Here is a 25,454-nt window from a genome sequence, read left to right as displayed (position 1 = left end):
GGTGATCAACTATTTAATATGATTTTGTGTGTGTGTGTGTACGTGTACAACTACAGACATCCAGTCATCATTCGCTCTGAGGAAAGTAATAGTCTCTTTTTAATGTCTTCTGAGGAAGGGACCATACTGTCCACTCTCTGGGGGGAAAAAAAACTTACTATTTATGATCCTGCACCTGAAATCCGTTGATAAAATTCACAAGATAACCCTCTCCATCTCCCTAACACTTAGAAACTAGAATGAAGTCAAAAGATTGGAGGAACAGAGCCAGGTTTCCACACACTGAGACCCTTCTGTCACCTAAGTCCCAGCCTGGCCCTGCCCTGCTCACAACCCCAATCCCTCCTCATCTCAGAGTTTTACTTGGTTCCACACGGCTCCGGGGAGCCTGGCCTCAGGCGCCCTCTTGAGCTTCATCTCCTTGCTCGCCCCCTCCCCCGGCCCCTACTCTGCCCCAATTCAGCTCCAGCAACCCTGGTGTCTCCTAGAACACACCAAACACTCTCCCTCCTTCAGGGCTTGGACACTGGCTGTTCCCTTGGTCTAGAAAGTTCTCTCCCCAGGGGGTCAAATGGCTTCTCCTCCCAGGATATCAGGTCCCTCCTCCAATGTAAACAAACACAAACTCTTCCACCATCCCTCCCTATCACCTCCCTTGATTTTCCATGACAGTACTTAACACCAAGCAAAATGTATTTATTTGTCCCAAATGAATTAGATATATAAGCATCATGAGAGCAGAGACTGTTGACTGTATCTCTGGGACCCAGACTGTGCTTGGCACATAATCCGTGTTCAAAAAATACGTGCTGAGTGAAGGAATGAGTGAAAGAATAAACTGAGGCCCGCATGGCCACCTCCCCGCTTCTAACAGTTCTACTGTCAGAACACAGTCAAAGCTCTCTCAGCTGCAGAAGGCAGAGAACGAAGGCATGAACACTGAATCACCCTCTGAAGTAACTGCATTAAAAAGAATCCCTAAACATAGCAACGCTACCCTGGCACCCAAGATAAAAAAGAAAACTTGCTCATTTTTCCACCACAAAACCTACCAACACCCCCTGCTATCTGTTCTCATCTTCTGACTTTCTTCCTACTACAATGGGGGACCTGCCCCAGCTTCAGAGGCCCACAGACGCACCCGTGCACCAGATCTTCCCCACCCCAGGTCCACACCTACTCCAGGGCACCTTATCCCCTCTCTCTCCGGAATGATGAGCTTCTCTCCCTCTCCGGTATCATTCCCATCAGCATACAAACAGGCGACATTAAAATGACATTAAAAAATGACAGCTATAGATACATATTCCCTGAATGAATGATGTCTCTTACATAAAAGCTAAACATTGTCCTCACCTTCCATGCAAAATACAAGCCTCCAGTCAGACTTCTACTCCCCTCACCCACCCCTCACGCCAGGACCACTTGTGTTAAGATCACCAACAACAGTCCTTTTTCCAAAGTCAGGAAGGAATCAATTCTGAGTCTCACCTTAACCTGACTTCCTGGCATCATTTGATACATCCGATTACACTCTTCTTCCTAGAATTTCTTCACTCCTTTCCAGAAACACCAGACTGGTTCAGTTTTCTTCCTCCTCACTGGACGCAGTGCTGGCTCCCCCTAATGCTCCGTGGCTCAGCCCTGGGCCCCCATCTTCCCCAACTGGACTCTAGGTGACCTCTTCTGGTCCCACAACTTTAGAGCCCACCTACATACCCACTTCCTCCAATCAGTGCCTCCAGCACTGGCCATTCAATCGGGCATCGTCACTTCACAGCTGCGGGGTAAATCAAAAGTGTGTTGCAACTCTTGATTTTACCACCCCAAAATCCTAGATATTGTCCTCAATTCTCATCCTCTCACCACTCTGTAACCAAGTCCTGTCCTCACAATCTTAGACAATGGGCACTTCTGACCACCTCCACGACCACCAAGGAGTCTATCCTCTCTCGCATGGACAAGTGAAAAAGTCTCGGTAACTCATTTCCCTACTTCTCTCTCTAGTCATTTCTCCACACAGCAGTCAAGGGCAAGTTTTTAGAAACGAACCACATCATGTCACTCCTTTGCTCAAAATTCCATATGTTTCTCATCATATTCAGACTCTCTACCATGGCCTACAAGGCCCTCCACAACCTGACCTGCGCCTGACTCCCAATGCAATATGGACACAGTCTGCCCAGAACACATTCCATGGGTATTATCTAGGTGGATTTCATGCATATGCAGTCAGCTGAGACACTAGCAAGCATGTCCAGAGAAAAAAGTGCAAATATTTAATCAAATGAGGAGAACAGGCTTTGATTCCCCTCAAGTCAGCATAATTCTTTCTCTCCCATCTCAAGTTCATACTTGACCCAGCTCTCCACCCTGTAACTGGCCTTCAAAACCATACCTACACCAGACCCTGCTTCATACTCATCTCTTACACCCAATTCCTTGAGTCAAAGTCCTAAAGTAATATCAGAGCAAGAGGTTCTCAACAAGTAGGCAAAATTTGTACTCCATTTTTCTAACAAATCTCTTTCCCACTGGGTCCTGAGATGTTCCAGGGTTTCCAACAGAAAACAATGTACAACCATGTGCTTTGTCAGCCCTAAAACCCTCTTCTTTCCCTAAATCAAGGCTTCAGAAGACGCAAGAGGCACCACTGCTTGCACAAACTATGGAGAACTCTGGGCTGCAGTGAGCTGACAGGTATACCGGTGAGTTTATCACCCTTTATCTTTCTGACCTGTGTCCTTAGAATGCCAGAAGCCTTGACCTTCTACACCTGCCCTCACAGATCTCTTTCAGTTATGCACATTACTTCTACTATTTTTATTTCTCAAATCAAATTCATCAGATATAGTAGAAATGTGCAAATAAAACCCAACTTACATAAATGTGCATATATATGAAAACACATTAACAAATATGCAAAATAGAGATTTATGACATTTATACTACTATCAAGTCTGCCTCACCCCATAACTTAATGGCAGTATCAATCCTCAGGCTCTCACCTGCCTGTTAGGTCCCTATTTGAACCTCACTCCTTATATTAGTTATAAAAGTCTCTCACAATATCCACCATGAAATCAGGAAGAAGGGGGAAAAAAAAAGCAATGTCAGCCTCTAATTCAACCTCATCACTTCCACCTTGTTCAAATGCGGAGAAACATCTAGGTGGAGGGAAATAGCTCAGTGGTAGAGTGCATGCTGATGAGGTCCTGAGTTCAGTCTCCAGTATCTCCATTAAAAAAAAAAGAAAGAAAGAAAAAGAAACAAACAAACATCTGCAGATGAGGTTCTCTCCAAAATCAGCTTTACAAAAAAGTCAGCTCTGAGGGCAGAAAAGATGACTGTCCCAAAGTTGTGATTATGACACCAGGGAGCCCCCCCGCCCCTCCTCCCACCACACAGTCCCCACATGTGAGCACCATTCTTGGGTCTTTTAAAGTCTCACAGTGAGGCAGTGGCACAACCTTAACATCACTTAATCACTTAAGTCAATGGATCACTATAAAGCAAAGCTCTTGATAAATGGAGAAAAATTAGGCTCTAGGCAGATGGGGAGATACCAGATGGTAAAAGGAAGATATTTTTAGAAGTAACATAACCAAGGGATCAACGCAAAGGCCACCTCTGCGTTGGGGTAGCTGACCTTGGGTTTATCTAGCCCTCCCACGGGTGATAATCGCCTCCAAGATCTACACTTACTTCTCCTCAGGAAGCGCCTTCTCTTGGCCTATAGCACACAGGTCTTCATAATCTGAAACCACTAGCCCAACATGGCTGGCCTCCTGCTTATCTTCCTTACCGTGGAAGACAAACTCAGGCTTGTTCCCTGTGCCATTTTAAAATGTGGAGGGCTCAATAATCAAATATTAAAGCACTGTATATGGTAAACATAACACATATAAATTTAACTCATTTCTCTATGCTTGTGCAATATTATGAAATATAATTGTATATATTATATTATTATGTAATATATTACATATGATTATATTGTAATAATTAAAATATATATACATACATATATTTGGACATGTTTCCATTTGCTTGCCTTGCAGATCACTATGCCATGAACCCCAGCCATTCAAGATCCCCGCGGTCTAACCCTTCTCCTGTCCCTGATACCTTTCTCTCCTTCCTTCTGTCTCCCCTTATAACCCCACGTAATACAAGTTAAGTCCGCTGGAGAGCCCTATTAGCCTACCAAGTTCAAAGCTAATTTACTGGTCCAAGTTATTAGGTCAGTGGTGTCCCAACTACAAGAGGAGAGGACATATTCTATCCTTTAAGCTCTGGTCTGCAGAGGAAGCAGCCAGAAGGTGTTGAGGAGCTTTAAAAGCATTAGCTCGGATGCCTGCACTCATAAGGGCATGGCAAGAACAGTTCAGAATCAGTGGACACTTGGGGGGGGGGCTACAGTTCAATGGAAGAGTGCATGCTTAGCAAGCACAAGGTTCTGGGTTCAAACCCCAATACCTCCATTAAGAAGTAAATAAGCAAATCTAACCACCCACTCCCCAAACAAACAAAAAGTGCAAAAAATCAACTATACTTCAATTTAAAAAAAAAAGAGAGACTGGTCCCTCCGCAGCACTCACCATCACCCCGTAGCACTCACCATCATCTCGCCGCCCCTTCTGCAAGATTCCGCCCTCTGTGAGGTGCTCGGCTGCAGGGTCAGGAGAATGGGCTGGCCCGGGCCTCAGAGAGCACCCCAGCCAGGGGACACCCACCACGGCCTGGGCAAGAGTGGTAATTTCCTCTGTTTGATGTGATAACTGCCAGTGCTCTTTAACCAGGAATAGAGGGTGATATGGAAGTGGTATCTTCTCAGCATACTTGAGAGGAAACCTATTTTGAGCCCAGAAAAGGCCAAACACACACATAGTAGGAAACACTTGAAAGAGAACATACTAAATCGTTAAACATTAAAAGTCACTTCTCTTCTTGATCCTGGAAGCTGTTCATGCTGACTGGTATAATAAATTCTTCAAGTTTTCTTTGACTGTATATACAGACATATATGTGTGTGTGTGTGTTTATAAATGTGTACAAATATGCTATATTTAGTGACTTAGTCACTTTTCATTCTCTTTTGTTGTTCAGTTGTTGATCCCCTCTCCTCGCCCCCCACACTTCCCCAAAGGGTACTTTGAAATCTTTCCAGTTTTTACAATTAAACCTAACCATCTGGACTACAGTCTTCACATTCACTAAATTAGTCACAGATTTTGTGGGTAAGCTGAGAAAGTAAATGCTATGCTCAGTGCTAGGACTTAAACCACATCTACCACAGCAAAACACTGTCTCTCCAATAATCTCTCCAATTATGCACGCACATTCAGGCTCAGATAACATGGAGGCAAATAGACCTCGTCGCACAGAATATTTGTACAGTGAGTATTGCTCCTTAGACCCCAGAGTGAGTTACAAAAGAGCCAAGATGAAATTCTTCAAAAACCTTGCAGGACTTTTTTAACTGACAAAAGACAAAACAGTACCTATTTTCCCTCCCCCGTTTAACTTCCTCCTACTACTGGTGTGTGCTGAAAAGCTGCTCACCAAATTCAGAGGCGATTTGAAGAGATCTGTATCTATGTGTTGAACACCAGTAAAAATGTGATTTGAATACACTGGACATTTTCTAGATTTTTCAAGTGTGAAAAGCTACATACACATCTCTTCAGATTTCACTATTAAGGGTCAAAAAAGGAAAATTCAATGTGTTTAAGATTTCAGCTGAAATTCCAACAAGAGTAAGTGATTTCGTGTCATCAGCCAATCACAGGGTAACAGCTGTAGATGGTACAGAACTTCCCCCAATCTAAAACTGGACAGGAATATCAGCAGAAGTAACTCCGTAGCTGTACTAACTCCAGGTGAGTGGAAAACATGGGTTTTTACAAGGAAACAATGTCCACGAATTTACAGCAGGCTTATGGGTTCATATGCCAGCCTTTCAAAGGAGACTTTAACTAAGTCTTTAATATGAACTAAAATAGAAAGTACTAGACTTTGGTGTAAGCAGGTTTAGAAAAATCATTTTCAGAGCATCTTTAAAAGGTCAGCATTTTTCGTTTCACATTTATACCGGCAATAAAAATGTATCCAGTTAAAATAGTATACAGAACATGTTAGAGAGGAGGAACCAGACACAAGGGGGACCTTTGTTAACAAGGGCGGAAGTTCAGCACCAGTTCCCAGTTCTCGCTGTACACGTGAACACAGACGTCACTCACCGAAATACACGGTATGTGTAGGTGCCGTTTAAAATCCTCAGGAGCATTCACATTGTAGAGGTACTGACAATTTGAGGGTGGTTTCGGGCGGAGCCTTAAGGGGACTTTCCAGGAGGGATTAAAGCTGCAGAGAGATTTCAATCTTGCAAAGCCTCTAGGCTGTCATAAATATGAATGTGAGCTATGTTTTTTTATCTTTGCACTTTTGTTTGGTTTGCTCAGTAAACCTGGGCTGAGCACGTATTAACAGTCAGACTACACCCAAAGAAATAAAAACATTTAGGTGAGCATTTGTAGGGATGTACCTCCTTAGTAAAACATGATTGGGGAGAGTGATTTTTAAAAAACATATTTACACAAGTTTAGTCTACTTAGTGACGATCACAGTGCTAAATTTTACGAGATTTAAAAGTCTGAAGTTTTAAAAATGATGTCGGATGCTCACAGAAGTAAAATCCAGTCTCTTTTTTCACTAAAATAGAAAATGTTCATAGAGAAGCATCCTGAATGAACAACAGCACCTTAAAGTCACTAGTTTGACAAGGCTGAAACCACTTAGAACTAAATATTTGCATCCTCTCTGCTTCCTCATTCCTACAATCCCCCCATTGCTCACCACCTCCCAAAAGAAAGATGTGTAAAATGAAGCTATGAGCCATGGTTTAGACTGGAAAATCAAGCCATTTCAAAAGGATCGTGCCATGACAGTACCAGAACTTAGTAAGGAGAAAACCAAAACAAAACAAGATCATGTTAAGCCAATTTAACATAACTGAAAGTTCAATTTATCAAATATGCATCAAGTAACAAACAAGACATTTTAATGTTACTGAATGAACACGCTTCTTCATGGCCAAACAGCAAACAGGTATCATGCAGAAACAATACTCGTAAGTAGCCGAAGTTATCATTAGGGCAACAGTTTATACACAAAGGAATACTTTGAGATAAAGGGTTTCACTCCCAGGAAGATTAACGTAAAAAAAAACAGTGAATTTGGGAGTGTTCAAAATGAAACTTCTAGAAAACGCTTTACTAGTGATTTCCTTAAGCCCACTGTTCACAAACAGGTCAGAAGGACTACAACTACAATGGGACCAAATGCCGGGATTTCTGGTCTTCTGCTGTTAAGATATAGCCTCGACCTTGGGGTGGGGGGGTGGAGAAGAAAGAAAGAAAGAAAAGACACCCTGAAATTCTGGCTGCCCGGCAACAGCTCCCCCACGCCCCCGCATCAAAAAAAAAAGATGTATCACTTCACTGCCGTTGCTGGAGAGTTTCTCTATTCAGTACCATGGCCACTAACTAATGAAATAGTGAGGAATTTCTGTAAAGGGTCCCAGTTATTCAAGAGAATGCACTGTCTAGGGCCGTTTTAACAAAGGCTCTCCACCAACCACCCCTTTCCCACATACCTTCTCCCCACTTCTTCCTGCCTACCTCTACTACCACCATCACCAGCCCCCCTCATTGGAACAGGAAAATTCAGCACCAGCCAGTGTTCCCCTCTCAACTCGGAGAACCTTAAGTTTTTAGCTTCCTGATCAGGCAGCAAAGAAATGACAATCCGCCTCCGCCTTCCTCCCCTCTCTCTTTACAGCTTAAAAAGTACACTTGGCCAAGCAGTTCTCACCATTCAACAATTCATTCTTCTTTTGTAAAAAAACAAGAGTAAAAACAGCTAAGCACGATCACAAAACATAACACTGAGCATTCAGTTCCTATACCTTACAGCCTCATTCTTTCACCTCCTGGTCCATAGGATTTGGTGCCTGAATAAATCTTAATCTGTAAACAAATGGTTTGCTCTACAATTAAACCATTCATTCATTTTTTTTTTAAACTGCTTGGCGGCTACCCAACCCAGAGACTTCTAGGTTCTTCTATTATTTAGTGCTCCCAATGGTTAAAAGGCAATAAGCTCACTTGGAGTTTATAAAACTATGCACTATCAACAAAAGCATGTAATGTTTCCAAGACACACCGTGGCTTCTACACACACAATGGGGAGCTGTGTGGAGTCTCCCCCAAAACAAAAATGCCCAGCCCCAATTAAGCGCCCTGGGGGCCTTCAAAGCAGTTATGCTAAGCTGCAAATACAGCAAGATCCACTTGAACTCCAACTGTCTTGTGTGCTTTTCCTCCCAAGGTAGGGAAAAGGCTGGGGCAGACCGACCTCATTAAAGGGTAATTAGTGAACCCCTGGACTCGAGGGGCCAGCACAATCGAGCCCATTGTCAGCATTTCACTGTGGAGCAACTCTTTTCTCTTTTTCTTTTTAACCCAGGAGGTCTCTACAATCTGAAAGGCCCACATTTTAAATTTTGAAAGATTTCATTCTGGCCATTTTTACTCCAACAAATCATGGACTAAGAAGAAAGGCAGCAATACAAAGAGCGTGCCTACCTCTTTTGTGGAATTCCGCCACAGCTGGAAGTTTTTAAATCAAGAAATTTAAATAATTTATATTTTATACAGAATACATCATTCAAAATAAGTTTTATTTTTTAAACATAGTAAAATAAATGCTCCACCTCCTGGTTACGGAGATGGAAAATAGCACATTCAAAAAGGATATTATAAATCAATCAACACAGAGCTTTTAATGATTACCGGTGACCATGCTGCAGACAAAAAAAAAAAAAAGGATCTATTTACATGTGAAGGTGTTATTTAGAAACTAATACAAAGTAATGTGATCAACATAACCACTTGACCATCAATAAATTCCTTCACACCTCTTTAAAGCTTATTATTACTGTTGATATCAATCTGCCAAGATGCTGAGGACTGAACACTACTATAAAATACAACAGTAATCTGGCTGTTTACATTCTTTAAGAGTACCACCTTTCTGCAAATACTAAACCCGAGACACTCCAATGCTTTGGTACTAAAATTGCAGTACATGAGAAAGTAGTTTTTCGGCAAGTAGTAAATAAAGCTAAATTTGACCTTCCCAGCAACCAAGATTTAAACAAATCTAATATTTACATAAAATCAGATGGATCAATACCTTTGGGGGGAAAAAAAATCACTAAAGAGGAGAGAGAGATGGGGTGATTGACCTCCCTCAAAGCACAACCACCCCACAACCACATAGATTATGTAGGCTAAGAGGCAGTGAAGTCAGGGAGCCATCCACTGTGCCTACCACAGCCCCCGAATTCCAATGGCTTCCAGAAGGTGTGCTCCATCTAAGCACAAACTTGTAGGATAATGTTTGTGTCCAGAGTGACATCTTTCATGCTGCCCTTATATTTGTTAAGCCAATTAATCGTCCAATTTGTTTATCTTTTGAATAGCAAACAAAAGAACTTAAAAGTGTGTAACAAGTCTTTTGTGTTTTGGCCAAATATACTTAAGCTATATTTAGAAGTAAATTTGTGTGTATTTGGGTTCTCTTAAAACACTGCATGAGGAACCTTCCATTAAACTTGGGCAAACATTCTTGCTTTGTTTATTTTAGAAATACTACAAAATGTATTTGTGTAATTTAAACATACGTAACACATTTTGAGAAATGTTGAAAAGATAGAAAAGGCTTATTAAGAGACGGAGTGGAAACCCTACTATACTTGTGCTTAATATATATATATATATATATATATATATATATATATATATATATATACACACACACACATACACACACACCCAGTATATAAGGCTTTGGGGGGGGGGATGCAAATCCTGGAAGTCATCCAAAGAGTTGGAAACTCTTCCTCTTAAAGTAAATCCAAGCGCCCAAAAAATAAATATTCAAGAGCATTAATTTGTTTCTAGATGTGTGCTTGCAAGTAAAACAGCAGTCATAATGTGGAAATTTCAGTCACATTTTGCAACTAATTGGAAGCAGATTAGAATTCCGCCTCAGGGGAACGTTGTCAAACTAGAAGCCGGAGCAAATGAAGAAAGAGGTGAAGGCGTCGTGAAGAGCTGACAGATTTACAGCGCTCAGAGCTATAAACGGGTCCTGGGAGGGAAGGAGGGCGCGGCCCCGGCTGCGCGCCCCCGCCATCGGGAGCGCGCAGCCCGGCCACGCCCCCCGGGGGGCCCAGGCCCTCCATCTGCCCCCACCTCGCGCCAACCAATAAACCCGGCCTTCGCAGGAAATCAGGGGGCCTGATAAGAGAGAGAGACTGCAGGCTGATGAACCCGAGCAGGCCAACGTCGGAGGGAGAGGAGGGTTCTTTTTGAAGGGGGGAGGGGAGAGAGAAAGAAAGCAGATTGTGGAGGATAATACAGCAATGGAGTAATGGAAACAGCTGCTCGCTTTCTACTTCAGTGTCTGGCATCTGCTGCGGCATCATGGGAAAGGCTGGTGAAGGATTTGGGCACGGAATGTAAATGGAGACAATTGGCCAAATGGAGTTTGATGCGGAAAAGCTCAACCGCTCTGTTTTAAAATCATGTTTGCTCCCTTTGGGGAGCAGAAGCCAACAATATCACTGAACTCAAATTCCACCTTCAAAGCAGCTGAAAGGTTTGGGAAAGGTCTGAAGAACGGGTGGACCGCTTTTCAGTTACTTCAGAGGGGAAACAATATAAAGGGATAAAGCCTCGTTGTTGGAACAGCCTCCGTTTTTCAAAATATGCGGCTCATCTTCCACAGATCTTCATGGAAAAGTTCCATTGGAGGACTTTTTTTTCCCCCATGGATTTCACTTACTTGGAGAAAAATGTTTCTTAAATCACCACTGCTTACTTCTGAACTGGCTCAAGGGACAGTTTCTATTTGTTGTGCCTATTTTCCCCTTGGCTGCAAAGATGCAGTTCTCATTTCATTTCCATCACAAAAGAATTGGCAAAGAACGAAAAGGCAGAAAGACATCACTGAAGTGCTGCTGTGTTCGTCATAAGCCTATAATAAAGCACAGATTTGATAGCATTATCCATGTACTGTGGTAAACCACACACAAATAAACAGTTCTCCGTGAAGAATGAAAACCCGAGGCTTCAACCCTTCCAATTCAAACATTATTGTTGCTTTTAACATGAGCCATCCATAAATCAGCCAAGGAGGTGACAGGAAATCCAAAAGTAATCTGGTCTGGCTATGCACACTTTGTATTAAAAAAAAAAAAAGTTAAGAGATGCTTTCCAACTCAGCCTGATGATGGTCTAAGTGAAGAATGGATAAAACTGTAAAACCCAGGCAGAGAAACAAATGGTACTTTTAGGCCAAGTGAATTCAAGCACGTGGTAGGTATAGGCACCAAAAAAAGTACAGCCCTCCAGTATGGTGAAAGCTTGCTAACCTAAAAAAGGAACAACTTAGACAGGACCTTTGAACCTTCCGTGACTGATGCGAAAGACAAAAAAAGTGGGTCTAAAGCTGCCAGAGGGCCAGATGTGCTTTCCTGAAGAAACCAAACCAGGAGTTTTCTTTAATCAGAAGGACGAACAGTGACTTCTAGGAGTTTATGAAAGTGTGACCAATTGGAACTGTGTCGTCTGTTGCTAATTGAAGCATATAAAAGAGTCCATTTCTTAAAACATACTACAAACACTTTTTTTTCCTTTAATTCACTGCCACATGACAAAAACCAGAATCAAGTTGACTGGTAGAAGATCAGTGCAACCAAAGACCAAGCTATTATTTCAAACTGTCAGGGGAAGGCAGTAAAATTGCTACCAGGTCTCCTTAAGTTACCCTTCAATAAAAAGAAGCCATCGGGGAAATAAGAGGAAAAGAAAACACATCAAAACCTTAAAAGTCCCTTTAAGTAAAATTATACGTCTGTGGCACCATGCCATCTGCTCTCTGGTTAACATAATAAGCCGATTCCACAACCTAAATACCTGCTTTCTGAAAGCATTATGTACAACACAATATATCATCAATATATTTTTAAACTGTGAACGCTGCATTCATATGGCATTATTGGAATATGCCTCAGTGTTCTCATAGGCACATTTTTTTTTAAGGTGCTGCTGAGGAGGAGGATTCCCAGGAATCGCAAAAAGCTCAGTGGCTGAGCTCAAACAGTCACAGTGAATAATAAACTGGACTGGGAGGTGGGGATGAGAAAGAAGAAACGGTAGCTTTGAAAAACCAGCAATAGTATTTATTCATCACTTCAAGCCCATTTGTTTTAACCGAAACACCCTTCCCTTTGAGGTCTCTATTACAACGAAAATATATAGTTTTAACATTTCATTTAGCTTCACGGGGCACGGGGGAAGCCTTCTGAGTACCAGACAAGTTCCCGGTGGTTCAAGGACCACTGACCTATCAAAATAGAAGTATTTGCTTTGTAATCTCTTCAATTCTTCAGGCAAAACCCATCATCTACTTTAATACATTTCCAAAGGTATTTCTAACCGAAATCTAGCAGATACGCAAAACTCAGCTTCAGGAGCAAAGTGCCAATCTCCCCGTCTTGAATATCCTTTAAGCACTCCAAGTAACATTACAAACAGCCCAACTGATGGTCAATCTACTATGAATTGTTTAACAGTCTTTCATTCAGCTGCAAACGCGTTGTTCCAACGGCCAAAACCTTCAGCTTAAATGAAAAAGAAATTGCAACAGAAAGCAAGAAGTCACTAAAGAAACTTCAGTTGGGAGTGGGACCTGGATGGACACGGTGAGGCCAATTACTCTGCAGGAGAGTGGAATAGAAAAATCAATGGTGGGTTGTTTTTTTTTTAAAGAACAAAGCCCACACTAACTAAATACTCCCAATCCACCCCCAACCCAACATTTATCTATGCAATTAAAACATGTATATACACACCTATGAAATAAATAGCAGTCACAGGGTACTACCCAGTATGATCCCTCTATGGCTTGTAATGATGATGACTTTAGTCATTCTTGGGACAGAGAAGTCACCTGTTCTCTTTCCCTATAACCTTAAATGTACAGATTAAGAGGGCATTATTATTTATTGACAACAGTCTTAGGGAAGAAAGATTATTTCCACTCCGATGTTGCTAAGAAGTATTGCCTTAATTCTGGCTTCCATGTTCTACAAGAACGCAACACAAGTAATTTAAGAATAAACTGTTTAGTATTCACGCAAAAACCCTTTATGTTCAGATCACTGGTACGTTCAGAGTGCTGGCAATCGAAACTATGTTGTGCTACAGTAATTACCGTGAAAAACTTCCAATGCTTAATATTAAAGAATAGAATAACATGATCCTTCCACCTCTTCTACACCTCTAGAGTGTGTTCAACAAGGCAATTATCTCCGTTCAAGAAGCAGAGAGTCGAAACTGCATTGAAACTCAATTACACCCATGACTTTTTAAACATACACTTCAAATGGCAGGTTTCATCACATGCAAAATCACTGAGCAAAATCTTTTCCCCAACTTGTAAAAAAGAGATTTTTATCCCTCTCCCACAAGACCTCTTCAAGTATACAAATGATTTCTTTCTCATTTTTTGTACCCCCCTCCTTGGTTTATTAGAGGGATGACTGAGCAATGGTGAAAGACAGAGAGTTCATCTGATAAAAACTGGGATGTGCAGTCCTCCCAAACGTCACTGCCACACTGCCCAGAACTGCCACCATTTTAAAAAACCAGATCACACTTGTTAACAAAAAACACGTTGCTCTGCTACTTTTAAGAATGCAAAGGAACTGGGAGTAGTCACTTTATGATTTAAGTGCTTGTGGCTAAAATGGCTTTCCAATTATCAAGGGCCTCTTAGGAGGAGCAAGAATGCATGATGTGTTAATGACCACAACCAGGGGTCCCTTCTCCACTCTTTTGTCAGAACCCGGGCAGATCCTCCCGGCAGCTTCACCATTAACATGTCTGTTTCCTGTCAGCCCACTCAGAGATAATGTCATTTATCTCAGGGAGGCACAAGCCCGGTCATTAGCTTCTATAAAAGACCTCAAACAAAGGCCGGATAATGTTTTACCCAGGGCTCTTAGGAAAACCAGAACCCAGAAGCTTAGCATCTAAAAGTCAAGGACTCCAAAGTTACCATCGTTAAGAGAATATTTTCCTCATTATCTGCAATCCTAGCCTAAGAGCTCTGAACCTGAGCAAGGTCTGTGGAGAGCAAACACCAGTCCAGGATGCTAACACATACAATTAGATTAACCGACAAATGCTGACCAGAGTTAGCCCGGGAGAGCCCTTGCTCGCCCCCCCTCCCAGCCACCTTCAGGGTGGAACACTGACAAAATAATTCAGGTACTGACTAAATAGTTAGATCTTTGAAGAAACTGACCCCTCGTTGTGATTGCCTGCAGGAACTGAATAACCATTATAAAGTGTTCAATGGCTGGGCTTCTGGAAATCTTTTAAATAAAAGTAGAACTGGTTAAAATAAATGTCGGAACATGTGTTTTCACAGTGTTGCTCATATTACTGCAATTTCAAGTTCCTATGAAGTACCTGGTGAACTTTTTTAAATTAAAAAAAAAACACGCACACAGAGACACAGTCAAAATTGGAGCAAATCTCAGCTATTCAATCCTTGTTTTTCATGCTGAAAACCAAGAACAGATGGTTCTTTCCATGTTGTTGGAATCTGGTTATTGAACACCTCTGTGGTTAGGGAGATTTCTGCTTAGCACTTTCGGCATACATTTCATTTACTAACTATAAAATGCTGCTTAGGAAAAATAAGTCTTTATAACACTCTAATTAAAACCATCTTGCAGCCAAGCAATTTCACTTGAAGAGCATTCTTAACCTCATGACACTGGGGCAATCAATCTCTCCTCCCCCCTGCCCCCCCCCTTTTTTTACAGACTATTTGCAAAGTTATTAAAAGTTGCCAAACAGTATTTATCTCGTGTAGAACAATCCTGATCTGTTGTGAGTATTTTTAAAATTTCTCCAGCAAACTCAGCAGATTTCAAATACTCTGCTCAATACCCAGTCATGTGCTTGGTCACGCAAGTATTCCAAGCTTCCACGGGTTCTCACAGAAAACTTCCTTGGGGAGAGGGCAGCCCCTCTGCACCCACCTCAAAAGCGCTGTCACCCTCCAAGGAAGCCTACAGAAAAGAAAGGAGCTGAATCAATGCTGATTGGGAACCACCCTTAGTTCCCAACGTTTTTAACAGCTAAATCCCTTATGTAGCTTTCAAAACAGTTTGCTGTCCAACAACAATGGACTTTGTTCTTTAATTATAGCAAGTGACCTTTCTGCCCTTTTATTTCACAGTAGATAAACTGCACTCTCTAAGCAGAATTTGTAGGGGGCACTATATGCGGGGGGGGGGGGCGGGGACCATATCCTCCATAAAACTCATTAATCAAAATATGTTCTTCAATGGCTCACACTCACTTGGAAAATGTGCCAGAATTCCCTAGTGAAGTGTAAAAAAGCTTCTACAAGAGAATAAAGTCAAATGAATGATATCCTTTATAGACAGGTCCATTTGAAGACACCACATTTAGGCTGTTAAGGACCAGCTTAATGAAAGCAGCTATTAGAAAAATCATTCTCTCTTCTGGACGTATAACGGAGTAGTCAGAACCCTAAGACACAACTATAAGATCTCCTGGGCTTTTCATGTATATTTGAAGTCTCAGCTGTTTTTAAGAATTTTTCTGTGGATTTTTGAATTTCCCAGCAATCCAGTAAACCCATAGACTAACTATTTAGCCCAGCCGAATGCCTGTGTCTGATAAGTCAAAACTGTATGACAGCTAAGGAGGATACATGCAGGAGCGCCTCAATACAGGCTATTATGTTTCAAAAGAAAGGAGGGGGCAGGTGGAGAAGCAGGTTTTAACAACTAAAAGCCAACCCGTCAAATCTACTTATTCAGACATGCCACTGGTGGCTTAACCACAAAATGGGCTATAGAAATATAGCTCAAACATCTTAGTATTATGGCATGTTTTGATTTTGTTCACGTATTAAGGGAGTGGCGACTTTTACAACATACTTGTGGTTTCCACATAAAGGAGTAGAACACTCATTGATTTAATTAGGTTTCATAAGGTCCAATTTATCATGTTTTACATGACTTTGTGCAGTGAAGAAACAGAATAAACAGACCAAAAATTGACATTTAAGCATGCTGTGAAAAGTAACCGGTGACAGCAAGTCTTATGAATCTTCTGTGAACCATCCAACCAGGGAGGAAAAAAGAAAAAGCCAGCACACACACCGCATTACACCCCTCTTTGGTTTTTGCGCTTGGCCCCTCGTGAGCCACATCTGATGGCTGAAAATTAATCATCTTCACTTGTGAGATATTGACTCTTTACAAACCCAGATAAGCAAGCAAGGCTGAAATTAAAACATTGAACCAAACGTCAAAGAAACCATTCTCCAAGGATGCCTCAGTGTCGAATCATTGTCAGGTAAAGCTTGTGCTACTAAATCTTTCCCTCAGAAAGAGGTATCCTCTCATCAGCAGGTAGGATCTTCTAAATTAAAATCAAATTTTACACAACCATGAGTTGGTGGAATTAGAGTCACTTCCTTGAGTGGTGTTTGTACAAGGGAGTGCCATCTCTGTGTCCCAAGGAGGAAAGCATTCTTAAGAAAAGTCCTCCTGGGGTGGGGTGGGGGTAGGGAGGAAAGCCGGAAGGAATAGTGTTCCAGAGCCTGAGCCAATACCCCAGCTAGACAGAGGATGGCCAACACCCCAGGATTCAAGCCCCTCCTGGCCATCCCTCACGGGTCCCTGTGACCACACCAGTAGCCATGACTCTACATGCACTGTGCTTGCTCCCCTCCCCCACGCCAGACCCATCATGACTTGTTTGCTCTTCATTTATGTAATTCATACTATCACATTTATGCTGCTCTGACTGGAGATGAGTTGCATGTATATGAATAATTTAATTCTTCCATTTTTTTTTCATCCAGTTTCCTCTGTGACTGGAAAGTGAAAAGAATACAAAAACTGGAGAACCGACACCACGCTCTAATCTCAGTTGCCATGACAGCAGCCTTTGAGATACTGAAATGTTCCGATTGCCAGCTAAACAAAATTGTTGAATGTGAACATTTGGCTGGAAGATTAAAAGGCTAAGGGGAATGCAAAAGGGCAGTACCTCCCACATTCCAGGCAGCAGTGAATCCAATCAAATGGCTCTGACTCCTTAACCACAGCCATTGTGAGCACTGGATTAGGGCAATTCATCTAGATAGTTAGAGCAGATTAGAACTGCAATTTGAAGACTATTGGCAACAAAAGTAAATGCCCTACTGTACTAATAAGACTTCAGAATGCCTTTTAACAGAAATTATGTGAAACTACACATTAAGTGTTAGAATCGAAACCTGGATTTTTTTGTAAACACATTTAAATTCATCAATGCAAAATGCTGTCTGACGAAAGGGCTAAGAATAAAAGAAGTGAAGCATTCAGAGGCTTTTGCACTTTAATATACCTTCATCAACTTCTCAAATCATTAAAGTCAAAACTTTCTTCCTGTACTCCCATTTAAATCTTGAACACATGGAAACAAAACTAAAAAGGTTTAAACAGAGCAGTGAGTTACTTTACACAGCAATAATCACCCAAAGACATTTCCCTATTCTGATCAAGTTAGAAATAGCAAAAATCAAATTATTTAATAAGCATATATCCAGACAACTAAGCCACAGACCACATGATAGGAATTTTGCTTCGGCAAGGCACAATCTAAATTTAAGCTGAAGATTAATTTTACAGAAACAATGCTCACTCCCCCAGCTCATTCCCAACCTGCTCCGTGGACAGAACAGTCTGCAGTTCTGGGATGTTACTTAATGCACAAGAATTGCCAGACCAGTAAGTCCTCAGCCTCCAGAACTAAGGAGCACAACAGTGGGGGCAATTTTTCAAAGGCAGTGTCTAACTAGACTTTCAATGACAAAGATGGAAAGAAAGGTCCAAAATTCCTAGATCAACACTCCCCAACGTTCAAATGCAACACATATTTCTAGTATCTTTTGGCTATGTCTCCACATCTCAGAACACCAATCCATCAAGTCTATCTCACTTTTCTTACTAACCTTCCAGCTCCCTGGTCAATCTAGAAATCCAAGTGATAACATCACCAGCTAAGAACTAGGCCAGGGAACAAGGAGAGAGTCGTAGCAGCCACCAAAACCATTCCATTCTTTCTACACAGTTAGGAAACCAATGACCCTAGGAAACCAAGGTTTAATTCAGGACCAATAACAGGATGATTATCCTTTGATGGAACTATTTTGGAGAACATCACGAAAAAAATAAATGGGTGGAGGGTACTGCGTAAATTAGAATCCTCGACATACCTCTCCGAGGAGGGAACCTGAACCCTGCACCTAAGGACACATTACCAGAAATACTCCGACGTGAAAATTAAAACAGAAGACAGTTCTCCTTAGGGGAGAAACCAGGACAAGAGTTAAGTGGGCACAGGAGCAGGTTGTCTATTAAAAGCACACCGCAACCAGCTTGCCTGGCCAGGAGCCCTTTTGCAGGGTAAAAGGTGCTTAGAACACACAGCCCTCCCACCTGGGGACCCAAACAGGAGCACCACGAGCAGCAGCAGCAGAAGCAAGAGCTAAACACGGCCCCCAGGTCAGCTCACCCATATCCAATGTTCACGGAAAGGATGCACAGAAGAGAAATCTCACAAAGAACCAGAAGGCACGAGTAAGAAGTGTAAGGCACACAGAGGCACACCCCCCGACACACACACTCACACAAATGCACACAAAGAGGAAAGCAGGAGATCGAGGAAGGCGACTTTATCCTACCTTCTCAGTTTTCAGTTTCTTGATTCGCCTGTGGCTCTCCTCCTCCTCCTCTTCCTTCTTTACCAACATAGAGTTTCCCATGAGCCCTGAATCCGGGGCACTTTTGCTAACTTCCCCAGCAGCCGCGACGCTGCCACTCCCAGTGCCCCCGCAGTGGAAGGGGCTCGCGCCACCTCCATTGCTCTTGGCCCCAAAGCCATAGAGGTGCCCCCCGGGAGGGGCCTGGCTGCCACTGCCATTCTGGTGGCCCTGAAGCAAGTCGTGCTTGTCCTTCCTGGATTTGCCCGCATCCTTATCCCGCTTGGCGCCTCGGCTGCTCTGGCTTTTACCTGGCTTCTCCTCTTTGCTCTTCCCACAGGCGGCCGCCCCCGCGGTAGCAGCGGAGGTGCCGGTGCTGATACTATTGCTGTTCGGGTTGCCGCCGCCGCCGCCGCCGCCGCCGCCGCCGCTCACACTTTGACCCAGCGCTGAATTCATGCCAGTTGCCTCTCCAGGGCGCCCTTGGACTTCCTGCCTCTTGCCAGTGCCGCTGATCTCGGGAATCCCATACAAGGCAGCAGAAGGCAGAGATTTATTAGCATCCTTAGAAGTTTTACTCCTTTTCACTTTTGATTTGCTGGTCTCTTTGTGTGAATTCCCCTGGGGAGCCGAGGGCTGAACAGAAGCAAATTTTAGGCCATCAGCTAAGGCTGCGGTAGCGCCGGCCCCACTGGAGGCCAGACCTCCACAATCCTTAGAGCTGCTGCTGGTAGTGGTGTTGGTGGAATTATTCATTTCAAATTTCTGTCTGTCCTTCTCCAAATCAGCGTCCAAATCAATTATTAAATTTCCAACCCCGATTTCCCAATCATCGCCACTGTCATATGTATCAACCGTATTTGGATCCACACCTTTTCCTGACGTAGAAATGTTCACTGACATCCTGAAGATGAGCTCTCTAGAATAAAAATCCGATGAACTTTCCTTTGGAGATGAGGGGACATTCGTTTAGCTCCGCTGGGTTTTCTCTTAAAAAAAAAAAAAAATCTTCTAATCTTCCTCTTCTTTTTCCTGCCCCAGGAATGTGTCCAGGGATTTTACACCCTTCAGTCCAGGTCCACCTTTTCCTGTGAAGGGGGGAAAAGTCGAATATTTCTTGTCTGGGTGTTACCAGAATAAAAAACGATTAATATTGGGGAGTCAGTAAGGGGTACAGGGAAGGATGGAGAGTAAGGTGGCTCATGTATTGTCTCCACAGTCCAATACCAGGTTTAAAAGAAAATAACCATACCCGAAAAACATACCCATGCCAGTAAGCATCTTACAGTAGCTACAAAAGAAAAGCCCTTTATCAAGAACACAAGGATAATCACTTCTTAAAAGGCATTAAAATATCTTAAGGATCTGAGTCAACTCCAGAAAGGTTTTAAAAAAGAGTTAAGGATTTTTTTTTTCTAGAACATACATATAACTCAACCCCAGAAACACAGCCTGAACACTCAGACAAGAGGAAGGAACACACTTCAAACATCCTTAAACATGTCCTAGATCTTGCAGTTTAAAAGACCAGACCCTGGAAGTTATCTGAGGCCAGTTTCAGAATGATGTTACTAAATTTTCTTCATTTCTAATTTTATTACTTGTTTTTACAAATTGTCTGGGCAATCTGTATTTTGTTCCCAGTAAGGAACAGGAAAAAAAATCCAATAATCTCCCCCCTCCATACAAATATTCCCCTCCTATCCTTTCTTCCCCAACAGTTTATACAATTTTATTTTTGAAATATACACACACATGTCTTTAAGAGCATTTCTCTATTTAAAAAAAAAAGTGTTAAATGAAAGGCTAAATATCTGCCTTTTGAAGAAAAAAAATCACATCTAAACAATTCTACCGTATTCCCAGGTCACAGACTTGCTCAAGCTGTTAAATATGGTGCTACTGACTGTACAGGCAACTGATTAAGACATACACTTTAAGTGATCTGCGCCAAGGTGGCCTCAATGACCGCAAATGAGTGTGTGTTTGACAAAGATCAGTTAAAACGGTTTTAAAAGGGATCAGCCCCTTTTTAACAGTTGATTGTCAAGAAAAAATAAATAAATATACATACACACACACACACAGACATTGCTTACCTTTAATCCTTTATCATTTTTTAATTAGGCCAGCAAATCAAAATGCCTTTCCCACTCCACTCGGCAAACAAGCCTGTGCCTCATTTTACTTAAACACCAAATGATCAAGAAGGAAGGAACCAAATAACACATCTCAGCCAGAATAATCACTCGATAACATTATTCCACCTCCCCACCCCCCCTTTTGGCAAACGGATCAGTCCTTTTCTCCTTAAAAAAAATGTGTCATTGTACAGCTGGAAGATAATGTTTCACATTCACAACAGAAGCACCAAAGGGTTTTTTTCCCTCTTAACAAGCATCGAGAATAATAGTTTTTAAAAAAGAGAGAGCTTAGAGAAAAAAGTTTTCCCAACTTCTCATTCCGCCTTCAGTTCCAGACTTCAGAGTCACCGTGATCAGTAAGTAATGATCCCATGTAGCAAACCTACAGGCGTCCGCTAGTAACAAGACAGAATGTGCTAACATCGGGATAAATTAGTGAAAGGGAAGAAAGAATAAGAAGAAAGGACTGAAAATCTGGGCTGGATTCCGCCTGTTAGTCGGGAAGTGGCATTTTTCCGCCCGTCCTGACAGATTTGATTTCTTGAACTAACTTAAGAGGAAAGGAGGGGGACGTGGGGTGGGGGGGCAGTTATGGAGTGGGGAAGAGGAGGAGGAGGAAAGGGTGGGATGAGAAAACGAGCTAGAGGAGAAAAAAAAGGGGGGGAAGCAGATGATTCAGTGAACTGATAAACCAGTTATAACAGCATTCGCTCGGGGCGGGGGGCGGCAGGGTGGGGGAAATAACGGCGTTTAAAATTGGTTCAGTCTTCGAAACCTAAAGGATGTGATGTTTTCCTGTTTTATGTTGTTTCAAGAAAAAGGAACCGAGTTCCTAGTATAGTCCCTGAGGGGGAAAAAAAATCCGCTGTCGCTCAAGCCAATCAGTCATGTGGTAATTCGATAATTAGAGTCAAAAAAAAGATTTTTTTCTAAGGCGACCTTTTTCAGGACAGTTTTTCCCATTTATAGTCGCGGCAAACGGTGCGTCTCCCTTTTACTTATTTTTCTCTCCTCCTCCTCCCTCAGCCACCCCCTCCTGTGTTTAGTCAGATGGCCCCGGAGCTTGGCTTAGTATTTTTAATTAGCTGGCGTTTGGAAGCTAAAAGCAGTAATGAATTGTTGATGGATTGGAAGTGGAGAGTCGCTTTGCTGGAAATGTCGGGGCTGGGAGAGGGGGATGGGTGAGTTAGCAACAACCAACCATCTAAAAGGAGCGATTTTGTTACAGTGCAAGCCTTTCACATCACGTGAGGATCAAGGGCTCAATTGGTTGTCGTGAGAACAAAAATGGTGACAAGCGTATCAAGAAAATACTGATCTGGTCTTTAAAAAAAAGCTGAAGGTCTCTCCCCTCCCCCTGCACACACTCTCCCCCCACCCCGCCACCCCCCCCTTGCAGTGGGAGCAGCTACAAGTTATGAATGTGAAACATTTCTCGCAGATCTAGGCTCTCGGAAGTTCGGAAGGAGTGAAATGTAATGAGCACAAGAGCAAAGCAGATGTTTTAAAGAAACACCTTATAAACCTTTCCTCAACTTATCTCCAATTTGTCGGTTTTCCCAAGGGGCCAGGGATGGGGACGACTAGGCGAGGGGGGAGGGCACCGCCAAGCTACTCGGACTTTAGGGATCCCCCACCCCCGTCATGTCTTAAACAAAGAAAAACATTTTGCTAGCTCCCAAGCCAGGTCCTGTAATAAACACACCATTGTTACTATCTGTGGGTTTGTTTGGGTTGGGTGGGGCTTTTTTTTTTTTCCCTTAATGGTGTTTTTGCTGCTTGCTTTTTTAAGGAGGTGGAAAATGGTAATTATAACCATTACATGTAATGGGTGACTATTCCCTTGTTTAATATTAAATTATTGGGCACTAGATGTGACAAGAGACAGAAATCGACTTGTTCTGCCCTTGCCCCCATTTTCCTGGCTCGGTTTGGAAAAGGGTCCTGCCCAACTAGGATAGGAGAGGGAGGAGTGAGGTGCGCTAGAGAATGGACACTGCATATCAGGATTTGTAACTGTGTCACTTTTATTCTCCTTGGGTTAGAGCCCAAAAGGTAATTTACTCTAAGTTACCCCGAGTGCCCAGTCAAGCTTAATTTGTGTGAAGAAGTTACAAATGCTTCACCCTGCACTGAATAAAAATTCACCCTTCTTGGGTTGTTGTTCTCAATGCAAAAGCCAAACCCTGTAACTAGTTCCTCATTTCAATGCATAAAACTCGCACATTCCCCTGCATGAAGTCCCCGCTAAGTGCTATATAGAGACACACCACGCAACCGTACTTACGGTCTGTATTGGATCGAGTTGACCTTTTCCTTCTAACTGCATTGAATGTGTTTGGTTGCAGCCGCTTTATTTTGGAAATTATAATCTCTTCAACAAATTTATTATTAAAGAAGATGGACCATCAAATGTCACAGACCGTCCTGTGTATTTTTTATAAAAGCAAAAATTAAAAAAGAAAAGAAAAGAAAAGAAAAATCCCCCTGGTGCACACACACAAGCTTGTTCTGCAACACTGAAATCAGGACTGAAACACAACACACACAGGGGGAGTGGAGCAAAAGGAGCTCTCAGCCTCTATACCTGAAAGGGACTTTTCTTTGTTCCCATTGCCCTTTCTCATCCGGCCAATCAGAGAGCAGCTTTTATGAAACTGGGCTCTCTCATTGGCTAGCTGCTTTCTCTTGGCTACTGTAGGGGGTTGAGATATACACACGTATAAAACACACACTGAGAGCGGGTGGGGGTGCGGTGGGGGGTGGTTGTGGAGACAAAGCGTTTTATTTTCCAACCAGATTGGGGTTGAGGAACCTCCTGCAGTAAGATGAAAAAAAAAAATGGTGCGCCCGTTTCAATTACTACATCATTCACATAAAACACTTATTTATTAAAACAAATCTCAAACAGGCTGCGAGGAGAGGATGTCGGTAAATACAAGTTTGACTGTGTTATCTTGGGGGAAATAATGTATGTGATCGCTCGGTGGCTGAGGGAAGCCAAATGAGCCACTAGCGCGTAGCTTGGAGAGAAGGGAGACTGGCCGTACGAAGCGTTTTGCTGGCTTCCCTTCCGCGTTGCAAGGATTCGGCAGCGCGAACTCCCAAGACTGATTTTCTGTATTGCAGCTTCTGGCTTTCAACCCTCCCCCACCACTTTACTCTTCTTCCAATTTTTTTTTTCCCTGTGTCTCTCATTTTACTTGCTGATTAAATAAGAAAAATCGATCTAGGGGTGAAGGCGGTGGTGGGGAAACAAGTAACCCTTTTGTTTCCAGTCTTCTGGTCCACAAGCAATGAAGTGTGAATGCTGGCAACCATTTAACCACAACTACGTGAAAGGTTCTTCCCTGGAATCAGTAACAAGGCTTTTCCACCTTGTCCTCAGCAGCTCCAAAAAAATAAAAAATAAAATAAGGTCCCAACCAACAATATTAACACCTCGGGCCAGCCTCATTTAAAAAAAAAATCTATTTAGGGGAGATAAATACACTAGGAAGATTAACTCGTTAAACAGTTCCAGTACTATTATTAAACCAAGCGATTCTGAGAGTTCCCCTTACCCCAAATCTTTAACACTATCGGGAAGAGGCGGGTGTCAAAGTCCTCTGAACCCTGCATGGTGCAATCCACCAAGAACACAAAAATATTTTAGAATTTATTGTAGGACAAATGCCAACAACCAAGTTAATGAGACTCTGAGGTCACAGGACAAGATAGGTTAATATGAAGTAACAAGTTCAGCATTTGTCCTGTAACAGCTAATATACTTAAGCTAATGTATTTATATACATTAAGCCCTTAGAGTACTTTTAGTTTGAATTTTTCATCGTTATTTTCTATCACTTTTAGGAGCTGTAATATGGAAAATTTTAAGTCAAAGGGTACTCTGAATATATTTGAAAGCGTCATGATCCCAAGTTTTAAAGACCCAGTACCACTGGCTTTGTAATTTCCACATGACAATTGCAATTTAAGAATGTGTCTTAACTGAGTCAAATGGACATACAAAGTGAATTAGAGCTAGCAGAAGGTAGCTTATGATGTAAATATTCAGCGATGACTTTGCGGATCAATAAAAATATTTATGTCACATGTTTTAAGTAATGTCTATTGATTCGCGTTTGAGCTTTCAGTATATTTAGTTCATTTTTTAAAAATGCCAATTAGTTGTTTCACTACCCAAGATGAACTAGATTTGATGCTGCAAATAGTAATATACAGCAGTTTCCATCCTTCACTGGGGTATATAAACTAGAGGAATGCAGTCTATACTAGTCCTTCCAACTTCCTAAATAGACTGACATTCAAATCAAAGCCACACATTAACAAATAAAATGGGGCAAATTAGATATCTGATATCCACTTCTCCTCTAT

General features: G+C 42.2%; 1 protein-coding gene across 5 annotated transcripts in view; it reads right to left on the bottom strand.

The window, feature by feature from the left end:
- ZNF608 (zinc finger protein 608) overlaps nt 1-23,616 on the bottom strand; it is a 101,165-nt gene extending 77,549 nt beyond the window's left edge. For 2 of the 5 annotated variants that reach the window (XM_072957602.1, XM_072957610.1), the window contains exons 1-2: nt 23,365-23,616; nt 18,916-20,021 (exon numbers count right to left, since the gene is read on the bottom strand). In XM_072957602.1, coding sequence (XP_072813703.1) covers nt 18,916-19,836 — 921 coding nt within the window. In that variant the 5' untranslated portion in view covers nt 19,837-20,021; nt 23,365-23,616. Of the gene's footprint in view, nt 1-18,915; nt 20,022-21,032; nt 21,194-23,364 lie in introns of those variants that run through there. The other 3 variants (XM_072957605.1, XM_072957613.1, XM_072957614.1) reach the window with 3 other exon arrangements.
- Between the last annotated feature and the right edge of the window lie 1,838 nt (nt 23,617-25,454).

This window comes from Vicugna pacos, chromosome 3 (genome assembly GCF_048564905.1).
Source record: "Vicugna pacos chromosome 3, VicPac4, whole genome shotgun sequence".
Classification (NCBI taxonomy): domain Eukaryota; kingdom Metazoa; phylum Chordata; class Mammalia; order Artiodactyla; family Camelidae; genus Vicugna; species Vicugna pacos.
Note: the sequence above shows the minus strand (reverse complement) of the source record. Positions and strands in the feature narration are given on the sequence as shown.